General features: G+C 36.6%; 1 protein-coding gene across 1 annotated transcript in view; it reads right to left on the minus strand.

Moving 5' to 3' along the window:
• The window catches only part of LRRC7 (leucine rich repeat containing 7), a 103,439-nt gene that overhangs the window by 88,696 nt on the left and 5,592 nt on the right, over positions 1 to 9,151 (minus strand). The window contains exons 2-5 of the mRNA XM_009883995.1: positions 8,815 to 8,932; positions 7,847 to 7,925; positions 7,017 to 7,106; positions 3,962 to 4,018 (exon numbers count right to left, since the gene is read on the minus strand). Of these exons, the coding sequence (XP_009882297.1) occupies positions 3,962 to 4,018; positions 7,017 to 7,106; positions 7,847 to 7,925; positions 8,815 to 8,932 (344 nt within the window). The remainder of the gene's footprint in view (positions 1 to 3,961; positions 4,019 to 7,016; positions 7,107 to 7,846; positions 7,926 to 8,814; positions 8,933 to 9,151) is intronic.

Below are 9,151 nucleotides of genomic sequence, written 5' to 3' on the forward strand. Positions count from 1 at the left end.
CCAGAAATTATGCAAACACAGAACAATTAAACACTGAAGCATAAACTGCCTCATTCAAAAGCCATTGAAGCTCACAGGAATCCATCCACTGATTTTAATTGCGTCGGTTTGGGTGCAAAAGGACTGAAAACATCACTGGCAACAGGAAAGCTTCGCCTGTGGCTTCAAATACACAATCAGTCGGGTGGTATTACAGAACAGAATGCCACAGAGCTATCGAGAGCCACAGTCTATAAAACACCATCCCGAGCTACTACACAGTAATATCAAGGAAAGATCAAGTATGTTTTTAACCAAACAGAGTAATAAAAATTGTCTTAGTTGGTTCTTCAAGCCAAAAGCCAACCCTGTCATCTAGGTGGTAACGTTGTTCCAGTGTAAGAAACTCGGTCAGAATCTCACAAATGCTTTGAAACATTTAACAGAAATTCAAGAGAAAAGAACAGATTTTTCTTTTTTTGTTGCACAAATTAAAGATTTAATAAAATATCAAAAATTATTTACAATATTGGCCAGAGATTTCCAAATATTTCTAAGTGCTCAAAAGATCCTGGAAACCAGTATCAATAATAATCTTTAATGAAACCGTGTAAGTGAGAACACAAATTACTGATTTTATAAAACAGCATTGTGAAGATCTAGATTTTCAGTATGTTAAAAATAGCTGCAAGCCTAGTAGTACTTTCTGAAGAGAAAGTGCTGCTGACAGAAAATAGGAACATCCTGCAGCATTTTAATTTGAAGGGCAACGTATGTCTCCAGCCCCGTATGATACAGCAGGACAGTGCTATTTTAAATGCCTGGTGTGCTTGTCAGAAAGAATCAGAGGACTCTTCAAAGCACTTTAGGAACGATGCTCCGCTAATTTTCTCTCAGGAAAGTGCCTGGGAATACGGTGATATGTTTGGACATGTTTTAGATGCTGTAAAATTATGTCAACCAATTCAGCAAAGGGAAGTTCTCATTTTTTAACGCAAGACGTGTTAAAGAGGGACACCTTGGAGATCTACGCTCAGGTTAGAGAGCTCCTTTGCAGCCAAGTTGTAGTTAAGTTTTTACTTTATCTGATATTTTTGTAAATGATTTTAGAACATTTTGCATTCAGTTACCATGGATACATTTTACAACAGTCTTGACTGTTGAGTTAGTATGAAATATAGCAAAATTAGAGCTATGGTAAACACAAAGCACATTTAATTCTAGTTTATGCCAAAATGCTAAATAATTCCTTTAAAAATTCTTTATACATCTATTTTACAGCACCGAACAGACAGAATATGATCTGCATTTTGATAACACCTTTTAAGTTGCATGAAACATGGTAACAGTACTCAGCAGAAGTTACTTAAAACATTCTTACAGTATATTTCACATCTATTTAAAAGCCAAATTACAATATTAGAATTATTTATGTGCCTTCCTTTTTATGTCCTTTCTTACATTAGAGCTACTGGACAAACTACCAACATAATCAGGTTATATTGTTCATGATAGATATAATAAATTGTAGGACAAAAGAGAAAGCCTTTAAGTATATATCTGAAAGACCGGCATCACCTCTTTTGCAACTAGAGTGTAAAATACATTCTGATTTCTATTCCTGCATTTGTTTTCCTAACTGCAGATGGTTCTATTGCAGACACAGTTTTCTTGTCATGATTTTCCCTCTCTTGTTGGCTGAGAAAATAAAACAGTCTGGTATTTAACGTTTTCCCACTTCCCTGTAAAGCCTAAACGACATCCCGGTACTGCCATACCAGCCACGGCCTCACCGCTCTCCTCCTCCAACCTCCCACGCTCAGCCCGGACCTTCCCAGGCCCACTCTTCCCAGTAAGCAGAGAGGATGCTTTAGACCAGTAGTTACTCTCATTTTAGAAAAAATGTCAAATTGACCCTAACTAGGAAGCAGGACATATATCCTCTAAACGAACACCCTGAAATACGTGGTAACTCCTGTCTAACCATTACACCGTGGGCCGGTTTTGCTTGCAGAGAAAACTGCTCTAGAGAATAAAAGAAGCCCAGAAATGCATAGATCCCTCATTTTTGTCGCAGTTGATGCAAAAATGACCTTGTCGGCTTTCTTCCTCTCACTTTATTTCATAATAGAGCTGTCCCTTTCATCTATCAGTTTTAAGGAAAGCATTTGCATAAGCAAAACCTTTTCTTGCCCGTTTGTCTCAGCAGTCTATAGCAAAGCCTCCTGCCAGAGCAAAGAGCAGAGAACAAACACGCCTGCGAATCACGTTTCCCTTGGTTACAGGAATCAAAGAACTTCCTTACTTTCAGAATCACACAGTGGGGAGAGTGACACCCAGCCACCTCAACAAACTTAGCGCTGCTGAAACCAGAGGCTACGACCCTTACCTATGCAACTGCCAAACACCCGCCACACTTGCCACAATTTGCTTGTTAAACACCACGTATCACGGAAGAAAATTAATTATCTTTATTAGTAACAACGACACACCATCCCAATCTCACTCCCGCTGAATTCAGTAACAAGTCTGTTATCATCTTTAGTGGGATTTGAATTAGACCAGCAATAGAAAAATACTCTGTTTGATCAAAATTATTCTGTTGTGGAATTCTGATTCTTCAATCCTAGCGCACGCACATCCAGTTATTCCAGCAAGCACCCTCTGCACGCAAAGACTACGCAATTCCCTTCTAAAAGAGACTGATGTTCAAAACGTAGTTAGACAACATGTATATACTACAGCATGATACCACGTATATACTACAGCACGATACAACATGTATATACTACAGCATAATTCAGATGATAAAGACCTCAAAGGCTGCAAATGTGCTGTCCGGAACAGAGCTTATTTTTAAATGCAGATAAACACTTTGGTAGCAGATTGAAGCTTTTTTGGTTTTGTTTTTCAAAATAGATAAATCTAACTCAGAACAGAGGAAATAGAAAGTTGAGACCAAAAAGTGTTTTCCACTGATATAAAGAATATTGCCTTTCACACAAAAAATAGCTTTCCTTAAAAAAAGGAAAGTACCGTGGATAAAAGCCCACAGAAGTAATGAAAATGTCACCATATTCCATTATAGGCAAAATGCCTGTGTAGGAGATTTTGATAAAGGCATGCTTGCTAAAAAGGGTGCCCTTTTAAAATGAGCTAAATAATATGCAATTCAGTATTAGCAACATTTCATAAATACAGTCTATTGCCACCACTGTAAGTCTCACTTACGACGGGGACATACAACCCCCATTTCTAACAATCCCCAAATCCATGGATATTTTTTCACTGGTTAGGATCCCTGTTGCAGAAAAGAGTTATATCATGCCGGTCTGAATACACAAACATATTCCTTGCTTCATGCAGTGCAACTTCCTATATTTAGCATGGGACATGTATAGATTTATTTTTCCTTTCTGTACTGTTTCCTTTCCAAAATATCATTTAAATGTTGGCAAATTATAGCAACAAATTATAGGAACTTACTTTTTCAGTAAATAGCACCAAGAAACACTACCGAACTGACATTTCTTCAACATTCTGATGACACAGATTTCTAAATAGTTTTGTAAACCACCAAATACATTTCAATTCTGCACAGAACATATGGGGAGATTGTTCTACTGAGGTTACACTGTGTAAATTTTCAATACATCAGATTACTTCTTGACGAGCAAAATACTGTCAAATAATCACTGACCAGGGTTACCTCAGACGTTGATTTCCAATTTTGTTTATATCTCATATTTTAAAATGTCACGTTATAGATTTTGGATATTGAGTTACAGTTAGCTAATGTACCAGTCTCCATCTTCCATTCTGTGTTCAATTTTTTGCTAAAGTCCTTCAGTAGAATTTCTTTAACCCATGGAAAAAATAGCTCTTAACAGAAATGACACCATTGCATTGCTAACAACAAAACTATTTTGAACTTTTGGAAATTTCAGGTGAAAGAGACTTATGTAAACATTCAATCACTTACTTTGGTAGAGTTTTCAAGTGGTTTTCTCTTAACTCCAAAATCCGCAATTTGACAAGTCTAGAAATATGACAGCAAATAATTAGTTCACTCAATTAATTAGTTCAGGAATCTGTAAGAATTATTTGAAACTACTTATTTCCACAAAAAAAAGAGTCTGCTTAATGCACAATAGTAAGACGTCCAGTTATTGTGGGTCTGAATATGTCACAAAACGTACACAGAACCAAATTGCTTCAGATAAGGACGTATCTGTCCTTATCTGAACTCTTCTGAAAAACTTTGACACATATCAGTTTTTCACAGTAACTTGAAGCTATTTGTATTAATTATTTAAAACAATGCAAACATACTTAAAGTTAATTTCTCTCAAACATTTCCAGATCTATTAAAGGACAAAAAGCAACGGCTATTTAGTTCGCAACTTTCTTTTGCATTTTTTGAGCAGTGAATTCTACAACTCCACAACACTACAGAACAGATCTCCATTGAATTGACTGTATTTTAAACAGAAGTAGGAGACGTGCTTAAGTGTTGGCACGAATTAGAACCTAACAGGACTTCACAATTCCGTACCACTGTGCAAACTCTACCTGGCAATATTATTTAAGCCACAGCAATAAATTTCATGAAGTAGGATAATGGGAAGGAAGGAGGACACATCAGACGAGATGAAAAACCTAATGTATTAGAGTTCCAGAATTTGGGCAGTATTGTCCAATTACCCATACTGTCTAGGAAGATAATTTGATAAACGCAAAAGGATTTTGATTCATGTCACCCTTTTGCTGCTCCTTTAATCCCCAATTATAATCAATGTGGGGAGGAAAAAGGAGAGGATATAAAACCAAAAGGATGAACAATATCCATCTCAAATTGTACAAATCCACTCTCAGAAAATCTGGAATATCCAATCAACTATTTTTCGGAGGTACATCCAATGTATGAGTTGACCATGCCTGGGATTGCTGAAGGCCTCTGTGAAACGGAGCAGTTCTACACAACTTATTTGCAATTGTACCACTTCTAAACAGAGGTGGCAGCCCAGAGTCATACTATTAATTTTTTTAGGCTGATAACACAGTTTCAAAATGTGAAGGAAGTTTATTGAGGAACTTTATGGTGAGTTGCAACGATTTCATTAACACTGCTTTCATACTCTCTCTCTACAGCCCAGGTCCTTTTGTGCCACAAGTGTAAACACATGTCTGTGAGAAAAGTTTAAAAAAAAAATACAACAAAGCTTTAAATAGCTCTGTCCGGCACAACATCAGTTTTCTGTTTCATGGAACCTCAGGCTTCCCAATACTATCCTTTTCTAGAAAACTATGATCTTACCTTTTTCCTGCCAGATAAAGCAGAAAACCTTTCAAGTCCTACAGTTGTGCTTAACCAGGACTCAAAAGAACAACTTTAAATGAGAAATGTGGAGAGACGTTTGCGTGATGCCTGGGTAGGCTCTGTTCCTGACTTTATTCACGTGTCTAAATGAGACTGTAACAGACTAACTGAATATTACTGTACCAGAAGATATAAAGAAAGCACTAAAATTTGGAGAAAAGCAATAAGGGAGATACAGTTAAAGAGCTACGTGTGGTTAGTAAAAAAAAAGAGCAATGTCTGTATGCTAATGTGGGAAGCTCGGGGAACATGACAGGGATTTGTAAATGCAAGATACCAAATAGATAATACAGGAGCAGAATAATAATAAAGGAATAACAACCACAGCTGGAACAAGCATCATTTCATTTAGACAAAATATGCATTTGTAAAAGAAAAAAAAAAAAAGCTAGTGCTTTCTACTAAAAGATTTAGAATAGTAGACATGTCCTTAAGTGACAAAGACTATTAGACAGAGTACCAGCAAGGCTTTAGAAGAGCACAATTAATATAAACACTACACGTGATAAATTGCAGGCCAGTTCATATATTTATTTTTCCTTAACACTTGAACATAATGTCTGATTCCAAACTGCAGAAGCAGGCTGTCTTACGTTTCACTCTGATATTCCAAACACTCATCAAATGCAAACCATGACAATTTTTCTTCTGCTTTTTTTCAACTGGGATGTTCTGAAAGGTATTCTGGCGTAGAGTGCAGACTCAGCTCTGGGTCAGCGACAGGCCCATCAAGTAAATGCTGATAAAGCAGCACTTTTTATTTCTCAATGCCTGAGCATACCAATGTAATTTCCAACACAAATTATGTCACCTCAGTATTAATTTTGGAGAGCCGAGTTGATGTTCCCAGTTGAAAATAAAACACACATATGGGTAGCTGGATAGACCAGGAAAAAAATAATACTAGGTGAATTCTGTACAATTTTCTCTGTGTCTTTGTCTTCCGAGCTGTTTGCCCAGCTGGATGCTCCGAGGGCAGAAAGGCTGACCATTCCCTCACCAGTGTAACAGGGGTGCAATAAACTGGACGGTTCTGTCAGACCTGCGCACTGTAGGGATCCGCTGGCTTCTACTGCCCTCTTAAATGGCTACAGCAAATTGTTTAAACTTTGATCCGCTCCGCCCCCCAGCTTCATCCTTATCTTACACTTTTTGGCTCACTTTCTGCTGCACTTATTTTTACTCTCATTCTACATCCTTTCTGCTCTGCTGTCTTTTGAATCTTCTCTCTTCTTCTTGCTTTCACGTTTTTCCTCTGGTTACTCTGCCATGCTCAGTCATTTCTTTCTTCTTTTCTGACTCACAACACTTTTTCTTTCTGTTCATTTTTCAATAGGTGTAGACCACACTGTTATTTCTGCCCTTGCCACAATTTAATAACACATTCAATCATGGACAGGTCTCTTCTTCAATTTCTGTTTCTTCCCACCTTTTCCCTAAACCACCCAACTGCACTACTTCATCATAAAATTCTTGCTGACATAACGTTCTCTCCAACAACAATCATTCATCAAAATAGGGCTGGAAAGCCAAAATCTCTTTTTTGGTTGTTTTTTGTTTTGATTTGTTTTTAAAAAGAATACAGCTTTAAAATGGTGCTGAAAGCCTAAACTGGGTTCATATGAAAGAGCGATGTACTCCGATGACTAATTCTTACCTTCCAAAGTTAGCTGGAAGAAACTCCAAAAAGGCATCATTTAGATAGAGCTGGGTCAAATTTAGAAGTTGTGTGAAGCCATCTGGCAGCCTAAAAAAACAGTTAAAAGCTTAATGCTCGCACCAAAGTTGCTATGGAAATAATAACAATGTATATTTAGAAAGAGAAAGATTACTTTCTCTCTCACCTTCTTTTTCTACCCAAATTCTCGAGAACTTCTGACTTGTTAAAGACAACATTTTTGCCCGTTCTCATCTTTTCCACGTTGCTACAACCACATGAAATCCAAATGCCTGGCACATTCAAGTTACATCAGCCTTTCCTCCCTTCCCAGTGGAGGGTTTTAAGCCTAAGGTGTTTACTTTCTATCTCTTTTTTTTTTTTCTTTAACTGAAATAGTAAAATTTTATCCTTTCATCTCCTTCACTCCATTTTATAAATCATGGGATTACAGCACAAATTTTTTTGTTACTATTATTGCAAGTTTTTGGAAGGAATAAGGGCTGCCAAAGTCCCAACCAAGAGATTCACGCTATGTGAGGATGCAGCGTGGCTTAATTCCCGAACCATAAAACACCAGGCCCCCGTGTTTAAAAGGTTGCATCATACGACTGCTTTGCCAACACTTTCCTTACTATGTGGAAAGACACTCCATTTGTGGTGTAGTACACCGATCTTTTCATAGATACATCAACACCGGATTTCAAACAATTAAAAAGAAATTTAGATTAATCCTGCAAATAAACTGGATACAATGCCTTTAACTTTTAGTTCACTTTATGTAAATTTTCTGCACTTGCAGTGTACAAACACAAGCTACTGATACTCACTTAGAGACTGGATTGACACTGGCTTCAATAATTGTTAAACACTTACAACATTTAATATTTTCTGGAAAATCTTGAATTCCTAAAAAAATATTGAAAGAATTGTTACACACACATAAAAAACTGTCCAACGTGCTTTGTTCATAAATGAGTTCATTTGGCATTTTCAGATCAGGCTTAAGCTATAAGAGGAAGAATACATATATTTTAGTATTATAGTCTAAAAGATGATACTTAAGCACTAAATAAATACACCAGAACAGGTAACATGCCTTGTACTAAAACTATTATGCTAATGCTCGATTTATATAATTTTACAGAGTTAAATAGTGACATCATTTGTACTAATATTTGTGCCTTTCATTTCTTTCTGAACTGCTGATGTTTTTCTTCTTCGCTTCCCTCTCTTCTCAGGAGAACACACATATAATCCTGAGTCTCTAAGCCTATACTGATAAGAAATTTTTCAAAATTTTTGAGAGTGCCTAAGCCTCATTTTCAAAACACTTTCAGACATGCAAAGGTTTATGGCACATAAATATGTAAATGAGTAATTCCAAAACGCACATCAGCAAATTAGTCACTGGCTATACAAATCCTGGGGATTGTTTACCTGCAGCCTTATCTGCTTAAATACATTCCACAAGAGCCCAGGACGTACTAAGTCACTTTGGAAAGTGGAATGGTTCGTAAGTGCACTGACAAATGATCTCCCGCTCCTATTTCTAATGTTTATCAGTCAGCAATCATCACGGGATACTATGCTAAAGCACCCTCTATTTTTTTTATTTTTTTACAGAAGCAGATATCTCCCCAAACTTCTCAAAAGTGCCAGACAGGAAAATAGTACATCATCTAGAAAAAGAGCACATTTTCTAGAACACAAGTTCGTTAATCGTTAGGAATCAAAACTTCATTATTGTTCATATTCATTACAATTCTTTAAAATACTTATACTTTTGATCTCTTACCATTTTTACTGATATCAAGTTCTTTGAGATTAACTAAGCTAGCAATAGTGGTTGGCAGACTTGAAAGGTCATTGTCTGGTATACTCAGTTTGCGTAAAGCTTGACAGTTGAACAGTTGCTGTAACATAAAAAGATACTTTACAGTGTTTCAGGGAAAACACCAGCTTAGGATCATTATTTATACACAGAAGCAACAAAAATAGCACAAAACTACATTTGCTACGTAAGAATTAAATTGTCAAAAAAATATTTCAAAAAGCCATTATTTGAGAAGACAGACTGTTCGGTATCATAAACACATCTTATACACAGTCGACAATAATAATCAGAGCAGTTG

The sequence above is a fragment of the Charadrius vociferus genome, unplaced genomic scaffold (genome assembly GCF_000708025.1).
Source record: "Charadrius vociferus isolate BGI_N301 unplaced genomic scaffold, ASM70802v2 scaffold423, whole genome shotgun sequence".
NCBI classification, from domain to species: domain Eukaryota; kingdom Metazoa; phylum Chordata; class Aves; order Charadriiformes; family Charadriidae; genus Charadrius; species Charadrius vociferus.